The sequence below is a fragment of the Paramisgurnus dabryanus genome, chromosome 7 (genome assembly GCF_030506205.2).
Source record: "Paramisgurnus dabryanus chromosome 7, PD_genome_1.1, whole genome shotgun sequence".
Classification (NCBI taxonomy): Eukaryota; Metazoa; Chordata; class Actinopteri; order Cypriniformes; family Cobitidae; genus Paramisgurnus; species Paramisgurnus dabryanus.
The window spans coordinates 6,261,764-6,281,782 of record NC_133343.1 but is presented as its reverse complement, the minus strand read 5'-3'; the positions used below and the strand labels follow the sequence as shown (position 1 = coordinate 6,281,782).

At 35.5% G+C, this 20,019-nt stretch overlaps 1 protein-coding gene across 1 annotated transcript; it reads left to right on the top strand.

Annotated features, from left to right (window-relative positions):
- The first annotated feature begins 15,718 nt into the window (after nucleotides 1-15,718).
- ptger1a (prostaglandin E receptor 1a (subtype EP1)) lies at nucleotides 15,719-20,019 on the top strand. The gene is made up of 3 exons (XM_065293702.2): nucleotides 15,719-16,126; nucleotides 17,503-18,465; nucleotides 18,750-20,019. Exons 2-3 carry the CDS (start codon nucleotides 17,614-17,616, stop codon nucleotides 19,017-19,019), a joined length of 1,122 nt encoding a protein of 373 aa, XP_065149774.1. The 5' UTR covers nucleotides 15,719-16,126; nucleotides 17,503-17,613; the 3' UTR covers nucleotides 19,020-20,019.

Genomic DNA, 20,019 nt, shown 5'->3' with positions numbered 1-20,019 from the left:
CTTTGCTGTGCAATAATATTAGAGTCAAGTCACATTTATTTATATAGCACTAAGGGGTGGTTTCCCGGACAGGGTTTACATGTAGGTTAATCCAGGACTAGGCCTTATTAATGTTAGGTCATTTAAGAAGTTTTTACAAACATAATAAACACTACAGGTGTGCATCTTAAGACAGAACAATGTCAACGAAATATGTTAAAATTAAACAGGACAAGGTGTTTTTAAATTATAGCAGCTCAAACCTGCATTTTAGTCTGGGACTAGGATAAGCCCGGTCCGGGAAATCACCCCATAATGATTAATTGCTTCAAAGCAGCTTTACAAGCAAGACAAAGTAAAATTAGTAAAAATAGGAAAATTATAAAATATATAATACATTATATGGTACTATTGCAAATGTTATTTCCTCATAAATACACTGTAAAAAAAATCCGTAGAAATTACAATGTTATTGCAGCTGGGTTGCCGGTAATTTACCGTAGATTTAAATTTATGTTATTTACTGGCAAGAGTTTGTTCAAAGTTAAATAAATTTTAAACATTAACAAGTCTTTATCTTTACAGAATAAAACTATACAATAACAGCCTTATGCAAAGCATTCGGGGAACCAGAAATCATCATCAACCTTTTTCTGTTTTTTGCTTCAGATTTTGTTTCCCAGAATGTTTTGCTTGATGCTGTTTGTTTAGTTTTACTCTGTAAAGACAAAGACTTGTCAATGTTAAATGTTCATTCAACTTTGAACAAAATTTTGCAAGTAAATAACATAAATTTAAATCTACGGTAAATTACCGGCAACCCAGCTGCAATTTCTATGGATTTTTTTTACAGTGTAGATTATAATCTAATGAAATATACTGTTTAATTGAATATCAAACATTTAGGGGTTGTTTACCAGACAGGGATTAGACTAGTCCTAGACTAAAATAAATGTAAGAGCTGTCTGTGTAGCGTCTGGGCATGCAGGGTATGCACGTGCAAATAGTCCCGGGCCAATAGGGGGCCCGCCCCAGCTTTTAATAAAAAAATTTTTTTTCTATTTAATTTTTATTTGTGGCTGCAATAAATATATTTTTGTATGCATATCATGTGTAGTGATTTCTTATTTCTCATAATGTCTAATTTCTCTGTCATTTCTTGTTTGTGTTTATTATTTCTTTTGCACTAGACTACTACGCCATCATTTTTTTTACATGACGCATCGCCGCGCCAAAGAAAAAGAACACAGTGAAAAACACAGTGTGAGAGGTTAATATAGCGGTAATCTACATGAACATTAAGGATGGACCAATATAAACATAAAAGTGGGGCCTTAAAGAGAAAAGTTAGTCACAAGTCAAAAACATTTCATTTTTCTTTATTTAAATCTACCCTTTAAAGTACAAAAGTAAAGTAAACAAATTTGACTACCTTATTAAAAGTATATGTTGTTAGCAGACCTGCACGCCACAGTTAACAGTGCCAACGAGCAAGGTTGGGGGGGGCTTTGGCTTAAGGGGGCCCATAATTTTTTTTTGCATATAGGGTCCGGGACTGACTTGCTACGCCACTGGCCCTGACATATCTTAAAATACATCAGTGCCATTTGTTTTGTCTCAAAATGCACACAAGTAATGTTTTTAGTAAGGTGTGTTTGTTAAAACTAGTCATATTTACTAATTAAACTAAAGCCTAGTCCTGGCTTAAGCTAATCCCTGTCCGGGAAACCAGCCCTCAGTCAATTAATGTGAAACAGAACAGGCAATATATTAAACTAGACAGAAAAGCATAGACAGCAATCATGTATCAACATCATTAAGTGCTTCCCATCAGTCTCCCAGTCAGCAAGACAACATGGCGACTGCGGCAAGGAACCAAAATTTCTAGTTGTGGAGAAAAATGTTTAACTTTCGGTTAAAATAGATAGAAGCTTATAATAGTTATTATTAATGTAGGCAAAAAATTTAATTTTATGAAATTCCAAATTTTTGAAATACAGTTAAAAATGGTAAAATTACAGAAAAATACTGCAAATGTACATATCCAAAAATCACATGCAAAACATGTCAGTGTGCATAGGTGAATCGTTGGTAGTTTTTGAAGATATATTACGTGTTTACATGCTCCAACCTGCTTCCCCGATGTGAGGAAACTTCCAAAAATCGTTCTTCACTGCATTGTAAGAAAAAGTGCAGCATTTTGGTCAAATCAACATATGAAGAGTTTGGTTCGAAAACGCAATAAATCCATTTTGACAAATTTCGGTAAAAACATTTTTTCTATACCAAGAAAGTGACAAGATGAAAACCACTATTTTCTGTTACAAACTTTCACATAGCATCTTTAGGTTATAAAAACGTAAAATTCAAATCAATAACTTGAATTTCAAAGATTTATTATAAAAACTGATAATTTTTTCCACAAAATGCAATAAATCCATGACAAGTTTTTTTCAAAATGCTATAAATTTATTGAATCAATAGCCTTAAATTGAAAAATGAAAGTTTGAAACCAATTTTTCATTTTAATTGTGCAAATTGAAAAACAAACTGCAACGCTAAAACACTTACTTTGTCGTATTAATAACTCTGTCATTGCTGCGGTTATACTTGACGTCTTCGCTTAAAATTTTTTACAGCGATCAGCTGTAAAATGTTTTGGTCCTGCTCGATTTTCGTTGACTTTGAGTAAAATAATGGAAAGTTTTTCATAAGATCCCCTGGGGTCAATGTGTTAGCATGAGAGAGCTTGATGCTGTCGTGTGAGAACAAGCAACAGCCGGCATTTTTCCGTCTCCCGAGTGCCTCTCGCGTAAATTATTAGATGTTGATGGCTTACGTATGCCATTAAAGTAATATTTTGTTTTTGTTTGTTTGTTGAAGTACTAAGTAGATGAGGAAAACTAAGATTCTGTGAACTCAACGTGCCGCAATTGTTTGTTTACATTGCGTGGAATGGTGCGCTGTAATTTGTGGAGCGGATTTATTGCATTCTGTAGAAAAGGAGGAGTGGCGTTTATCGCGTTTTGGGAAAAAAGGGAGAAAAGATGACAGAATAACACAGCGGATATTGGATTTTGCGTAAAATTAAGAATTTACTTTTAAATACTGACCTGATATAATACTGATTCTGGCAGTAACTCATTTTTTTTTTCAAAAATGGTGTTTATTGCATTTTGGAACCAAACTCTTCATATATTTTTATGCTATTTAACTTATAAAACAAGTTGAAATTGTTTAACTTAATTTTTTAAGTTATGTCAACTATTTACAAGTTAAAACTGAATTTTCTTTCAGTCTGGGATTGTGTTTATTTTTAAGAATGTGTGTTGCATGCGTGATTAAATGGTGAAAACATTTAGCTATTTACAAAATGCACTTACATTCACATCTGGTAGATGCTTTTATCCAAAGTAATTTACAGTGCATAACAAGGTAAAAATAAAATTCAGGATGTGTGTTTCCTGAGTTCAAACCAATGACCCAGGAACACATCTTGATTCACTAGAAGACTGACAATAAAACCATCACAACCAATTCCATATTTTCTTCCGAAGCTCTTTTATGTTGGACATAAAATCGTGACTCAGAGCGTTAACTAAGGTTTTCAAAAACTGGATTCCTGTGTGCGGCTGTGATGCACTGAATACTAAATATATAGGGACGCAAAGAAAGAGTATGAATCTCTCTGGTGCAATTACACGAGTGTCTGGAGGCTATTATTTTTCTCTTATTTTCTCTCAATTTCTCCAATTCCTTCTTTCTCAAACTCCATCCCTTTATCGGCACAGCATTTTAAATGCGTTATTCCTCGCACCCGTGCCAGATGAATCAACCTCCCGTCCTGATGTATAATTTCAATAAACCTCAGTCTCAAAGGAAACAAAATCATTTGTGTAAACAACACAGTTTGGCGACGACTGCAAACCCTTCCAAGATCACTTTGTTTGACCAATGATAAACTCAGTCTCTGCTGAGTTCAGGTGAGCTATGATAGTCTCTTTTTTTTTTAAAGCCACTTTAGAGAAGTACGTCCACCCGTGACAGGTTTCTGTGCTGTTTGTACTAAATAGTTTAGTCTTCTGGATTAAATCTTTCTGTCATTTACAGGCTCACACCATTGGAAGCACAGTTCAAAGGAGAGAGAGAGAGAGAGAGAGAGAGAGAGAGAGAGAGAGTGTGTGTGTTAAACTTGGCAGAAAGAAAGAGAGAGGAGCTAAGAGTCGGCCGACTGTGTGGATATGTAATCCATGTGAATGTAGATCCTAATTTTGGAAGAGAAGATTGGAGATGGAATTCAACAGGTCAGACGGGAAGAAAAACAATCCAGGCAATGGCAGCCTGCACCACTAACCCCTCAGGTCTCACATCTAAATTTAATGAAAGAGATCAGTGAGGGGTCGTGTCTGTGTCTGTGACTGTGTCATAAAACACCAAACGTACAAAAACATAACAAGTTTGTGAAAAATCTTGTTCTGAAAAATCTGCCTCGTTAGTTTTATTAGATGACTCAGATTTTTTCCATGCATCTCAGACTCATCTGGGAAATTTGAGTGATGCAAAACGCATCCATATACTGAAGACTGAGTATATATTAAATGGTAACACTGGAGGTCCTGTAATATTTATTCAGGCAGTTGATTTCCCAAATTACTGAAATCAAAGCAAAGTCTGGATTGTTTCCAACTGTAATTTAATATTCTGGTCTCAGCACAGAAAAATGAGGAACATGGAGCACAAAAACAAGATATATTTGGGAAATCTGCACATTGGAGTCAATGTTCATTTGGGATACAAGCGTCTGTTAAATGATTACATGTCAATGTAAATGTTGGAGGATAGGTCGTGTCAGCCTTTAGCATGCATGCATTTGTAATCACTGTTTAGAGTGACAGTCTTTCGATTCATGTATATTAATTATGTAACACCACAGGGAGCTCCAAAAGTTCTTTTCACAGACTTCTCAGTAAACACATTTTCACACACATCTGCTGCCATACATGGAAAATTCAATACAGCTGGAAACCCAGTAAGAGGTTCCAGCCCAAAACAACAACCTTTTATTCGTTTTATATCGATGCAAAATCTTTAATCTTTTAAAAAACACTTAAAGGCACAATATATACAATTTTGCATTCAAATATATACAACAAAAAACATGCACACATTATTATATTTTTTTTTTCATTTGCGTACTTAAAATTTACAAGTTTAATCAATTTAAAATGAATTTCAACTTTCTTGAGTTGCTATAACTTATAAAAGTAAAGTTGAAATAACTTAAAGTTAATAAAACTTTATTTTTATAATTTACAGAAATTCCTCACTAGCAGGGCCGGATTAGACAGTTTTGGGCGAATGACCAAAAATATTAAAGATGCACTGTAAAAAATATTTGCTGCCTTAAACATTTTTGTTGAATCCACTCAGATTTACAAGTCATTTCAACTTACTATTATTTATCTTGACTAGAGATGAGTTGTTATAACTACAGGTGAGTTGTTATAACTTATAAAATTAAGTTGACTTTTCTCAACTATATTTTATAAGTTGTGACAACTCATCTCTGTTGACATGACTTGTAAATTAACAAAAAAAATGTAGGCAGCAAAGTATTTTTACAGCATCGTTTTGAAATATGTCTGCAGCTCTTAGCAACTTTTTTGGTGGGCTTGAAAATATTTTGACCCAGGGGGGTTAATTGTAACGCTGTGTTACAATTAACCCCTCAGCACTTACAATATGAAAACTGCTAACGTAAGCGTAATTCTTGTCTTTGTTTTAAATAGGCTCCACACGAATGATTGCTGGCTGCCAACGAAATAAATGTGCCTGTCTTATTAAAACTTTGTATTCATATCTTCACGTCAAAGATTGAAATCATAATGAAATGAATGGCTAAAATCAGACTTTGATGCTCATTATCTCAGAATTTGATTTTAAAACTGTAGTATGGTTATTACAGACTGGATCACATATAAAAAAAATTCTCACATTTTTAGACATTTGCATCCATTTGAACTATTGTTAGAAAAGGGCTGGATACATTTATTATACATTTATTACACTATTATAGACAGTTATATAAAAAATATCCACTTCAAATATATAGACAAAATAGTACTGAAAAATTTGCCTGCAAACTTAATTTTTAGCAAGTGTTACAACTAACCCCCTGTCTGTTACAATGAACCCCACCTATGGGGTAAGTTGTAAACGTTTGCACTTCTGTCACGTTTGGTGTAATTGCTAAGAATGGTAAGTAGTACTAGAAAAAAAACTTCAAATGTTCATTCGTAGCAGAGATGTGTGTGTTGCTTGTGTAAAAAAAAATTAATCAAACTCAAATATTTTTTAATGATTGATCCAATACCAAAAAGCATTAGCTTGTGCCCCGCTCTCCCCTATGTTTGACTTCATGCGGCGCTGTTCATTCAACTCAGCGTATGACATCATAGTATAGCGAGGGCGATTATAAAAGTAGGCATACGTCACATATACTTGTATTTCTTTCACGCTAATCATTTACACTAAAGCGATTTGTCATAGGGAGTCAATAATACAATAAGTGCTTATACCAAGTTCACAACTCCGAAACAGTACTATGATCACCTGATAACTAATCGCAAAAAAGTCACAAGACCAATATCACAGAGGAATAAAAAAGACTTTCGTTATTTTCTATTTTAGTTTCACCACAACATTTGTTTTGTTCTTCAGCAAAGTAACCTTACGAGGTGCTTACTTTGTTTTGTACAACATACATTATCCTACTTAGTGCTTAGTCCTGAGCAGATAAGCACAGCAATATACTGCAACGTAGCATTTTAAACATCATTAATTTATAAGAGAGAGATAGGGAGAGAGACAATTTGTGCTTATACAATTAGAGAGTCTATTCTGTCATTTAGGAGGAAATGCAGGTATGTTGGAGTCATTTGTCCTATTATGGATCTCCTATACATGGCTGCAAATGTAATTATGGTCTTCGCCCCAATCACCACCCACCAGCATTATATAAAAATGTCAACCCAAGAGAACAAACTACAGTGTAATTGACCCACAGATGTTATTACCACTTATTTATCATCTACTGCTGAAAATATTACACCTCAGCTTTTTTATTAATGTAATTAATCACCGCTGACATTTTCCAAAGCAAGCTTAAAAAACAGACCAGCTACACTGTCAGAAAAATATTACCCAATCTACAGTAGCCTACAGTAGTACCATTAAGGTACTACTCTTTAATACTAGTATATTAACATGTTTTTTACTAATATGAATACAAAGTGTACTTTCTAAAAGGGTACCGCTCCAGTAAGAGCTAAGGGCCATTTTTCTAAGTGTATAATGGAGCCAGCAATAACGTCATCACATTTTCCACAATGCAAATTTGCTTTCAACATACATTATCTGTAAGAGCCTCGTGAAGAATATGAAAATGAAACAGGTCCAAACATAGAATAAAAAATATTTTGCCCTCAGAGCCTTTTATAGGGAATAGTGAATATAATGGCTAAAAAGAGTCCATTAATTGATCTCTAGCAAGTAGCAACTATAACATTTGGCAAACTGTAAACCGCTCAATACTGAATCAATAAAGCAAGTGTGCAGAGCCGTTGTTTATAATAAAGGTTTGTCTTGGAAAAAGTTTTAGTTTTAGGGTGAAATGAAATATAAGGATTATTTGAACATTGACACAGGGGTGAACGCCTATCGTAGCCTATAAAAAAAACTTACGAATGTGGTTAATAGAAATTAATAGAAATTAGCCACCTCGTAAGAATTTCCATTAGATTGCGTTATTATAGTTGTTTGGGCTGTCTGCCAGGGTTAGTTTAGTCTCCAGTCTACCTTGTTTTGTTCACTATGGTTTCGACACGTTAAAGGCAGAATTTGATTTCAATGGATTTGGCGTTGATAAGATCAAACGTTTAAGTGCTCTCATGTGGGTTCAAGCAAGGCGTTTGTACACAGATGTTTGTAATACTGACCACTGCCCTGAGGCTGATGAAGATAGAAAGTACAGAGAGATAATGCAGACCAGAATGCTCGGATGAGCGTTCAATATTCAGACCCTGACATTCAGCGGCGTGCAGAATGGGAAGAATATTTCTGTATTTATCTGTCTGTCTGTGATCTTTAAGCAATAATTCATCTGAAGTTCGAAAGGAGACGCTCTGTGCTGAACTTGGTGCACCTCTTGTGGCTTCCGGTTAACCAAAAAAAGTTATATGTCATGTATCTTTTCTTTAGTTATACAAAGAGACGTTTTTATGTCTAACATGCCTATTTAGTTCTCCTTCATAAGACGGCTTTCGTGGAACAAATGTAACCTCAAGTAAACTTTCACAAAGAATCAATAACAATAGCGTCCTTTTAGAGTTTATTTATGATAACAAGCTAAATAAACAACAAGTAGTTAAAATCATAGCTAAAGCGTATCAAAAACTACTGAGCTAACGTTACAAATGTGCACTATATAATGTATACAATGTTGACTACAGATCGACTGCCAAACCTCACTTCACATAGCGGTGATCCATGATCGCCATCTCTCCTCATCTTTAGAAAACCAAAACATTTGGGGAGTTGGGTTCCAAAACCCAATAAATCCATTTTGACTCATTTCAGTAAAAACATGTTTTCTATACCGAGAAAGTGACAAGATGAAAACCACTATTTTCTGTTACAAACTTTCACATAGCATCTTAAGGTTATAATAACATAAAAAATTCAGACCCACAATTAGATCTTCAAAGATTTATTATAAAAACAGATAAAAAAAAATTCAAAATGACTGTAATGCCACAGTCTCGCACTTGCGTTTCAGATCGTTAAAATAGGGCCCAAGGTCTGTTAACATACACAGAGCTGCTCTACATTATTATTCATGACCCTTTCAAATAAGGTTATAAAAGACCATTTCATTATAAAGGCAAATCGGTTGTAAATGGACATGGAAAAACGTTTCTGTATAATTTTTGCCCTTAATATTAAACATATTATATACATATTTAACATATTTATACAATTTAACATATTATTTCAGTGCATGCACCTTTAAGGTTAATTTACATTAAAAAGAAGTTGAAACAACAAAAATGAAACAACCCAACATTTGGAGTGTACATTGTCAGAAAAAAATGGTCAAAAAATTGTTCCTAGCTGTCACTGGAGTGTTACCCTTTCAAAAAGTACACCTTTGCACCTAAAGAGTTCACATTGGTTGGGTAAAATATGGACAATCCCAACCATTGATTTAAATTAGTGATGCACCGATGTATCGGCCGCCGATATTTATCGGCCAATTTTTGATGAATTTGAAACCATCGGCATATCGGCAATAGCACGAGAAAGGCCGATACCGATTGTTTATTAATTAACTGCATAAAAAAATCCATTATATGTAAAAAATAAGTTAATGTTGTTAATAAAAGAAATGCTGAATAGCAAAAACCACCTTTGAAGGTTGTCATGTTGTCTTATTATATTTGTTTTAGCTTAATTTGTGCCTCTCTTATTATGTTAGTCAGTTGAATATTAATTAGATCCAATCCATGTTCAGTAAAAATAATTTGATGTAGAAATAAACTAGCTAATAAACCAACTGTATAGTATTGTACACAAGTGTTTAATATCGGTATCGGCATCGGTATCGGCCAGAAGTTGTATGTTTAAATCGGTATCGGCCCAAAAAAATCCTATCGGTGCATCCCTAATTTAAATGAAGCTAGAAAGGTCCATATTTGACCCAATTATGGGTTGAAACAACCCATCTTTTTAAATGTGTTCATCAAAACTGAAACTGCATTTAAGTTTTAGAGCAAATGACCAGTTATTGACCTACTAGTCCATAGGGATCTGCTGTCACACCTCATGCTTCTGCAACCCTCCACAAGGCTCTACATTGGCATTCTGAGCTTGACATTTTTATGTAAATGCAGTGAACCACACTTGAAGTGTGAAAGATTCATGGATGGTGGAAAGACAAGTTTTGGGCCAGAGAATGAGTGGTGGGTTTTGTATGTCTCTTGCCTTCGACTTAGCCTGTTGTCACATTTAGCCTGTGACTATTTGAAGAAGAAAGTTAACAGCAGAAGTTATTTCTAAAAAGCTTCCTGAAATTGAAACTATATGCAACCTTTTATGCTGAATTAATGTAAAAGTATGATGAATCAACTGGTTGTATAGAGTAATCTAAATAATAATAATAATAATAATTTGTTACATTTAAATAGCTTTTCTGCAGCACTTAAAGCGCTTTTACATAGGGGATTCTCCTCACCAATGTGCAGCATCCACCTGGATGATGTGACGGCAGCCATATTGTACCAGAACGCCCACCACACAGCTTATTAGTGGAGAGGAGACAGAGCGATATAGCCAATTAGTATGTGGAGATGATTAGTAGGCCATGGTTTGGCCTACACCCCTACTCTTTATCGAAAGACATCCTGGGACACCTTAAATTCTTCCTTATTACCTTTTTTATGTGTCTTTATATATTGCTCAAAACAAAACATAAATAAATAAAAATAAATTCTAAAAAACTGTAAAATTACTGATAAAAACTGTATTTTTGTATTACGAAAAATTTCTGTAATTTAGTGTGTCCCTTATTTTACAGTTCTTTACTGATTTTTTTACAGTGTACATGCAATGAATATCAAAATAAACATTTTCATCTCAAATTCAAGAAATTATTATATTTAAATCCATTTATTTATGTATTCTTTTTTATTTAACTCTAAAGAATGCTGTTTATTTTCAACCCAAAAAGAAACCAAGCCGATGGATTAAATTAACCCACAAATTTTTATATTTGACCCAACAATGGGTTGAAACATCCCAGCAGGCCATTAGTTTAAATTAAAACCCAGTGGGTTTGGTTTTTGACCCAACAATGACCCACAATGCACATCATCAGGGCCATAAAAATACTGGGTTGTTTCAACCCATGGTTGGGTAAAATATGCCTAAATATTTTAATATTAAATATTGCAAAATGAAAACTCAACTTTTGGTTTAAAATTTTGTTTTAAAAAGTACCCAGCATATAGGTAAATGTAAACCCAGTGCTTAGATTTGTCCATATTTGACTCAACCATCAACTGAATCTTTTATTATAGAAATTCTTGTCCGTATTAATAAAAAATAAAATATAGAAATTCACAATCACACTAAAATTGAACTTTACCGTTTTAAGCACAGAATGTAAACTGTACTTATGTGCATGTGTGCCAACATCTGGATTTGTCAATTCTGTCTACAAGATTCCAGGAATCCCTCTCTTTTTTCCATTTGGCACCTTGGTTTCTTACACATCTGCTTTGTAGTCAAGACACATTAGAATCTGCCAACGGTTTGCTAATTGGTTGAGGAAATAGCTTTACTTGTTTTCCCTGCTGCAATTGTCACTAAAGACAAATTGGTGGACGACTCTGCCCTTTTACAAATCTTATTACTGAGACACGTAATGACCTCATTCAAATAAGTCTTCTTTAGACCTGAAAAATAAACAGCACATCTTCCAACGTGTCCGTGACTGCAAAGAGGCTCGTCCTTGTGTCAACGTCGATGGGATGCCGAACTGCACAACATGACCTGGTATTCATCATTGGTTTTATAGTCAAAACCATCTCTAAAACTCCATGATCTAAAGCAAACAAATGACCCGTGAGTAAACATTTATACGCTTAGTGTTACAAAATGGTCATAAAATGGCTTTAATACAAAGCAGACATAAAGATTAACTACTTCTTGAGGATAACTGCCTACCGATCATCAAAACCAACATTCCAATCCACAGAGATCCATCTCTGGACCAGAACGTCTGTGGGCATGCCAGGAAAAATACCTGTTTTCATTACTGCCAGAGGGGAGAAACATGCATCTGAGTTAATTTGTAATGTCTGGCAATAAAAAACAATGTTCTGTGAAAAACTACACTGTTTTTGTAACTTGTGCCACTTGTGTCTAGCGGTTGCGGACATTCCAGGGATCAAAATCAAGGTCCTGGTCCACTCCGACACACATTTTAATTTTGGCCTACGATTAAGTTGTTTTCATTTTTTAAATCTAACCTTATACCAATTGGCCTACAGTCGAGTCCATTTTTTAAATTCTTAACAGGCTGAGCATGTTTTTGAGGCATATTCTGCTCTCAATTTGTAGTTTTCATCTTCTGCAGTTTGATGTGAAGAAAAAAAACCTGTGGTCACTGTCAGCGATTCAAAGCTTTCAGACTTTTGGAGACCAAAATCAAACAGAACCCAAATGGCTATTCAACAGATTTTTCAGTCAACTACATGGAAAATCTTTCAAAAGTCCAAGCCTTAAATATTAAGCTATACTGTATATATCTCATTGTTATAGTATAGTGTAGCAAGTCAAAAGGTCTTCGGTTTAAGCCTAGGAAACACACATACTAATAAAAAATGCATCTAACAATGCATAATGTACAGCTCTACACTCACCTAAAGGATTATTAGGAACACCATACTAATACTGTGTTTGACCGCTGTCACCTTCACAACTGCCTTAATTCTACGTGGCATTGATTCAACAAGGTGCTGAAAGCATTCTTTAGAAATGTTGGCCCATATTGATAGGATAGCATCTTGCAGTTGATGGAGATTTGTGGGATGCACATCCAAGGCACGAAGCTCCCGTTCCACCACATCCCAAAGATGCTCTTTTGGGTTGAGATCTGGTGACTGTGGGGGCCATTTTAGTACAGTGAATTCATTGTCATTTTCAAAAACCAATTTGAAATGTTTCGAGCTTTGTGACATGGTGCATTATCCTGCTGGAAGTAGCCATCAGAGGATGGGTACATGGTGGTCATAAAGGGATTGACATAGTCAGAAACAATGCTCAGGTAGGCAGTGGCATTTAAATGATGCCCAGTTGGCACTAAGGGGCCTAAAGTGTGCTAAGAAAACATCACCCACACCATTACACCACCAGCCAACACAGTGGTAACAAGGCATGATTGATCCATGTTCTCATTCTGTTTACGTCAAATTCTGACTCTACCATCTGAATGTCTCAACAGAAATCGAGACTCATCAGAACAGGCAACATTTTCCAGTCTTCAACTGTCCAATTTTGGTGAGCTCTTGCAAATTGTAGCCTCTTTTTGATTAGTGGTACCCAATGGGGTTTTCTGCTGTCGTAGCCCATCCGCCTCAAGGTTGCATGTGTTGTGGCTTTACAAATGCTTTGCTGCATACCTCGGTTGTAACGAGTGGTTATTTCAGTCAAAGTTTCTCTTCTATCAGCTTGAATCAGTCCATTCTCCTCTGACCTCTAGCATCAACAAGGCATTTTCACCCACAGGACTGCCGCATACTGGATGTTTTTCCCTTTTTACACAATTCTTTGTAAACTCTGGAAATGGTTGTGCGTGAAAATCCCAGTAACTGAGCAGATTGTGAAATTCTCAGATGGGCCCATCTGGCACCATCAACTATGCCACGCTTAAATCACTTTTCTTTCCCATTCTAACATTCAGTTTGGAGTTCAGGAGATTGTCTTGACCAGGACCACACCCCTAAATGCATTGAAGCAAGCAAATGCCATGTGATTGGTTGATTAAATAATTGCATTAATGAGAAATTGAACAGGTGTTCCAAATAATCCTTTAGGTGAGTGTATAAAGACTTTTTCTGTTCACTTAAGTTCCAGTGTTAATAATCTAATAACAGGTTTTTCACAAGCAAAAGTCCTGTTTGACATAATGACATAATGATAGAGACTTGGGTGGTTTCCACTTTATTTCATTGATGTGGCTATTATGATCGGATTCTGCTTTGACCTGCATGCATCAATTCATGATCAAGTGCTTGCTTGTGCCCAAACTCCTTTACACATTAAAAATACATTTCCTTCACATCCTACACTTAAATTTTAGACTTTCGAAGTTTAATCATATGATGTATCAGTATCTGCATTAATTCAGTTACATTTACTTTGTTATTTTTATTTTTCATCTCATCAAAAGTTGGCAAATAATTTTTTTTAACCAAAATATTGAACAATTATTATTCTAAACCACGCATATAGGCTATGACTTTACAAACATACCTTTAAATATGATTTTTCATTAAAAAAAAGTATTATTCATATATAAGAAAAGCATTGCTTTAGCAGTGCAAAGATCATGGATTTGATCCCAAACATAATGCATCTTGGATAAAGTGCATGAATATATGTATAAATAAATAACTTTATCATGCTTTTATAATTGTTCATTCATTTATTACCTTTAAACATGTGAACAAATATGTGTGTATTAAGGTTTTTCAGTGTTAAAGGACAATATTTAAACAAATAAGCTGTAAGTGATAATTTGTCACTTCTGTGCATGGTCCACATCACAGTTCCTTTTCCCTTTATAAAAATTCCAGGTCATGAAGAAATGTTGCTTTAGTCAGATTTCAAACCACAAGTGTGAAGCCATTCTAGTTTGCCAGAAAAAGCAAATAAAGACACCTGTCTTCAATGAATGGAAATCTGGTTTAGTGGAACGTTTAAAAGTATGTTTAAGGTTAGTCCAAAATAAAGAGAGAGAACGAGAGTTGCTTACAGGGGTCTGTCTTAATCATTACTTATAATTATTATTCAATTATTTAATGCATGATAACATTAAGCTTCGCCTCTATTCACTGAAACGGAGATTGGTAAAAGACAAATGTAGTCACTTTTGTGCATTAGTACCTGTGAACCGTTCGCCTTTTTGACAAATAATTTTGTTAGATAAAAACCTTAAACAAGTCTTTTCCATTTTGTATCATACTGCTTATAATTGTTTCTCCTCAACTCCATATATTTTGATGCTTTGGCCACTCACAGGTATTGCAGTATAATTTTGTATTTACTCATTTACTGTGATTATTTACATAGAAGCAGCTGCATTGTAAATTATAAACAAACAAAACTAAAAAATATCAAAGTAAATATCAAATAATATCAAATAATTAGGAGTTATTTTGTTCGTAAAAAAAATCCAAAACTAATGGCTGAAAAAACTTAGACATCCATTTTAAAATTGTATTTGGTGCCCAACTGCCCAAACACACAGAAATGAGCACAAATGGACAACTGTAATTAAAGCTTTTGGCAATTATCAATTATATAATTGTTTTACCTGTAATTCTGATCTTGATAAGTTTTTGATTAATTGCCCTACTGCACTGTAAAAAAAAATGCAACAACTTGCAACGTCAATTCAACCTACTTTTTACTAGTTTTGCCTCGTTATAAGTTGGCATAACTTATAAAACAAGTAGAAATTGTTTAACTTAATTGTTTAAAGTAAAATAAAAATATAGGCCTGTTGATTTGATATAATTTTTACAGCGATAGGTTCTACACTTTTGTTGATGTATGGCCTATATGTTATTCTTTATATTATTACAGTAGTGGATTGAAAAAAAATATATTTACTATATGGTAAGGTGAATTTTACTAGTAGGCTACAGTTTACTGCAGGCTAGTAAATGCTTAAGACAATTTCGCCATTACAGATGTTGTTAAAAGAAAGGTGGAAAGGATTTAAAATGAAGTCAGGTTTGGAATGAATGTGTCAGGTTTTAGGGAGGGGTCTGTAGGCTCGTATTCTCTCTCTCTCTCTCTCTCTCTCTCTCTCTCTCTCTCTCTCTCTCTCTCTCTCTCTCTCTCTCTCTCTCTCTCTCTCTCTCTCTCTCTCAAGCGGCTCAGTTGCATGCGTTTGCAGTAGGACTTGTATCCGTCTGTTTTGCGTCATTTGAAACGGCATGGATGATATATTTAAAACTTTATAACTAATTTTTACATGTGTAAGAGGATCTATTGCATTACTTTCTTCTGTTACTGATTTGAAAACGACCTGGATCACGCTTGGAATATATGGATCCGTAGATGAACCGCAATTAACGGATTTTTTATAGTTATTAATATAATATTGATATTTTAAATAATATTTCTAAGAAAGATACTTGGATTTGCATTGACATTTTATGTAAAATATATTTGTTTATTTGTTTATAAATTGCTGGTGTTCTGGTCGTTTGAAAGTTTATTTTTAATCTCACGCGGACATTTTGCGATCTATGAAATCATATTTCTTCACTTAAATGGAAATTCATAACATTTGAAGGTAAGTAGTTAGTAGCTTATATCGGTTTTCATTGCGTATATACCGTGCATATGCTGTGTCATAGACACCCGGAGGAACTTTGTTGCAATTTTTATTTATAGACTTTTTAGAAAGTGTTTGATCAGTCAATTTGTGCAATGAGCATTTTTGTGTTCAGACAGTGTAAATGACTCACTGTTTAGCTCTTATCTAGAGATGTGTTGACTCCAGGGCCAAAACAATAACCTACCATTGACATATTCAGACAAATGATGGTTGAGGAATGTTGTTGCTGTCAGTAGCCACTGTCAGAACTTGTCTGTTTCTGTCCTCTTTTAGCTTTAATGTGGCATTGAATGGTTTTTTATGTTTTACCAGATGCTTCCCTTTTATAGAAGGAAATATTAAGCAGTGTAATTGTCCACATGTGTACAACAGGTTCCAGTTACACGGAATTAAGTATTATGGTGCAACTGCAAACATCAAAAAATTTGATGTCCACGTATGTGGACACACCAGGTCTCCCTGCTGAAAAAACCAGCATACCAGCAAGACCAGCATATGTTGTGCTTTGGTGCTGGTTTGCTAGTGAACACCAGCTAAACCAGCATTAGCACCAGCTTAACCAGCATTAGCACAAGCATACCATGCTGGTCATACCAGCATATGTTGTGTTTGCCAGTGAACACCAGCTAAACTAGCACCAAACCAGCACCAGCTAAACCAGCACTAGCTCCAGCTTCCCATATGCTGGTCATACCAGCAAGACCAGCATATGTTGTGTTTTGGTGCTGGTATGCTGGTGACCACCAGCTAAACCAGCTAAACTCTGGTTATTTTTTAGCGTGATGCTAAATGGTCTACTCAGATTCAATTAATTGTGCTAAGCTATGCTAAAAGTGGTAGCGCCACTTTAACTCTCAGCGCAAATGTTTAACTACAGAGGAGCTGGGAAATGAGCAAATTTTTTTAAAAGGTGAAGTGTCCCTTTAAGCCAAAGGTTCTTTAAATAGCATAAGCGTTTCCTTCTTACCTTATAATAGTCTTGCCTCTTGTGCAACAAAAAGGTTCTCTGGATGTTAAAAATTCTGACTAGACTACACTAGAATAAAACTATTTACAATATTAATATGTACAGTTTACAATATACTGTACAATATAAACAAAAACACAAATAAAAAAATAACGGATAAACAATAGAATTTAAACACTATTGTGCTTATGACAACATACAGCTCAACAAAAACCTTTTTTTTTAAAGTGTGCTGCTGAAAATGTTTTAACGTACCTAACATGGACATCAACAAAAATTTGCCAAATTCTGATTTGGAGAGCTGGATAATCAGTTTTCTGTTTTAGCTTTTCCACGAATCCTTAAACTTTCTATTTATTTCTAGGTTTAAATGAAAAAAATCCTGATTCTCAATGTCGTGTTGGACTTTTGGGCTCCAGCGTGTCTCTCCACCCAATCAGCAGCTCTGTGTAAAGATGCGACCAACTAGGTAGACATGCACCACTGCAATTCATCTGGCCTTGCGCCGCTCAACCCCTTCACCAATCACAGTCAGTGGGAGGGTCAGGTGACCTTTCCAACACTCGGCAATCCCGAAAATGTCACCTCAGACCGGCCAATCCTGAGCGGCCCTATAGCTGCCATGCTGTCAATGATCCTGGGCATCCTGTCTAACATATTGGCTTTACTGATCCTGGCGAACGCATACGTCCGCCTGCGTCGGCGATCCAAAGCATTCCTCCTATTCGCAAGCTCTCTAGTGGCCACTGATTTTGTGGGACATGTGATACCTGGTTCAATAGTAATGAGACTTTACCTTTCTGGAGGTGTACCGTCTGCAGAATACAACAGGTCGGATACACTATGCCAGTTCCTAGGGGGCAGCCTGGTGTTTTTCGGCCTGTGCCCGCTCTTTCTCGGTTGCGCTATGGCGGCCGAGAGGTGTTTGGGGGTCACAAAGCCACTGCTGCACGCTTCGCTGGTTACAACAACAAGGACTAAATTTTCTCTTGCTCTTATCTGGTTGGTGGCTCTTTGCGTTGCCCTCCTACCCTGCTTCAAGCTGGGCTCATATACCTACCAGTACCCTGGAACCTGGTGTTTCATTAAAGTTCTGGAGGATATCGAAGAAGCAGACGTTGCTTTTGTTATGCTCTTCTCAGGGCTGGGGATGACATCCCTGACTGTCGCTTTGGTCTGTAACACCATAAGTGGACTGACGTTGGTGTTGGCCAGGATACGCAGGCAACCTTGCAACCGCCGGTCAGCTAGGTCACATGACATCGAGATGGTGGTGCAACTTGTGGGCATAATGGTCACGTCTTGTATCTGCTGGAGCCCTCTTTTGGTGAGTATGAGTAATGCAAACAATTAATGCTGTGTTTATTGTATCGTCTGGTGGGTTATAGTAATAAAAAGCCATGGTTAAACTTCTAGTTATAAAAGTACTAAAACTATACCCTTAGGGTACCACCCCTGCAGTTTTACCTTAAAAGGTAAAATTTTGTGCGTAGTGAATCACTGAAATTCAATGACTTTTCAATTTCTGCCTATGAAAAACAACAATTAAGGCCTGGATATTTTCTGACAATAACATTTGTTGTGATGCTCTGTTTTTTTTCCTTTCCATAGATTGTTGGCCTGATTACAGTAACACACTCGTACGAGGGCTCCATAGGAGACGACCTTCCCACCTATAAGACCCTGATGATAATGGGGGTGCGGATAGCTTCATGGAACCAAATCCTGGACCCGTGGGTCTACATTCTTCTTCGCCGAGCCATCCTCCGAAAGATTTACTATATCACCAAACGTCAAACAGATTTCAAACAAAACACTTTGCGATGCTGGGAGATCCATTCCTTTCCCAGTTCTGAGAAAAATAATGTCAGTAAAGTTTAGGTGAAAAGAGCTTCTACAAAAAGACGCTGAAAGCTATTCAGAAAATAATCTGTGTTTTCAAGTTCTAATTTCAACCACAATTAAAGGGATAGTTCACCCAAAAATGAAAGTTCTGTTATCATTTACTCCCCTCATGTTGTTACAAACCTGTATACATTTTTTTGTTTTGTTATATTTTGAGGAATGTTTGTTACCAAATCGTTCATAAGCCCCATTCACTTCCATAGAATTATTTTCCCTACTATGAAAGTGAATGGTGCCCATGATTGGTTTGATTATAAACATTCCTCAAAATATCTTCCTAAATGTATACAGGTTTGTAACAACATGAGAATGAAAAAAATATAACAGCATTTTCATTATTGGGTGAACTATCCCTTTAAATGAATCAATAAACAGGTCTTATCAGCAGGAAAGGCTAAATTTTGCTTACTGTGACTTATAGTGGATGCCTAATGGGTGTACCTGAATATGATGATTTGCTTCCTTTGCAATTACCGTGATGCACTATCAATATTAAAAGCGTATTTATTGAAGCAGATTTGCACAGAGATGGACATTCCTATTGTTCTTTAGCAAGCTCCTTTACTCATTCCTATAACTCCTATAATGGACAATATAACCTTATCTTACTCATCCAGTGTTAAATCTCTAGGCCATTTGAAATATGTACAGTAACTGCTCTACAAGAACATATATGGCAGGGAGAGTGGAGGGAAAAGTACACTAACCCTTTAATGATTGTAAAACTTTGTACAGCTTTACATCAAATATAAGCTTGTAATTTTATGTGATGAACATTATTTTTCTTTGTAGAAGATTAAGTTTTCCCATGTTGATCTGGGATTTGTTATTGTGGATGTAAACAATTACTATTATTGTAATTTATTGATTGTGTACCCCTTCAATTTTCTGGAGGCTATTTGTGTTATTTTACATTGAAAAGGATTACACATAATAAAACAAAAACGTTATTATGTGAACGCAATTTAGAATGTTA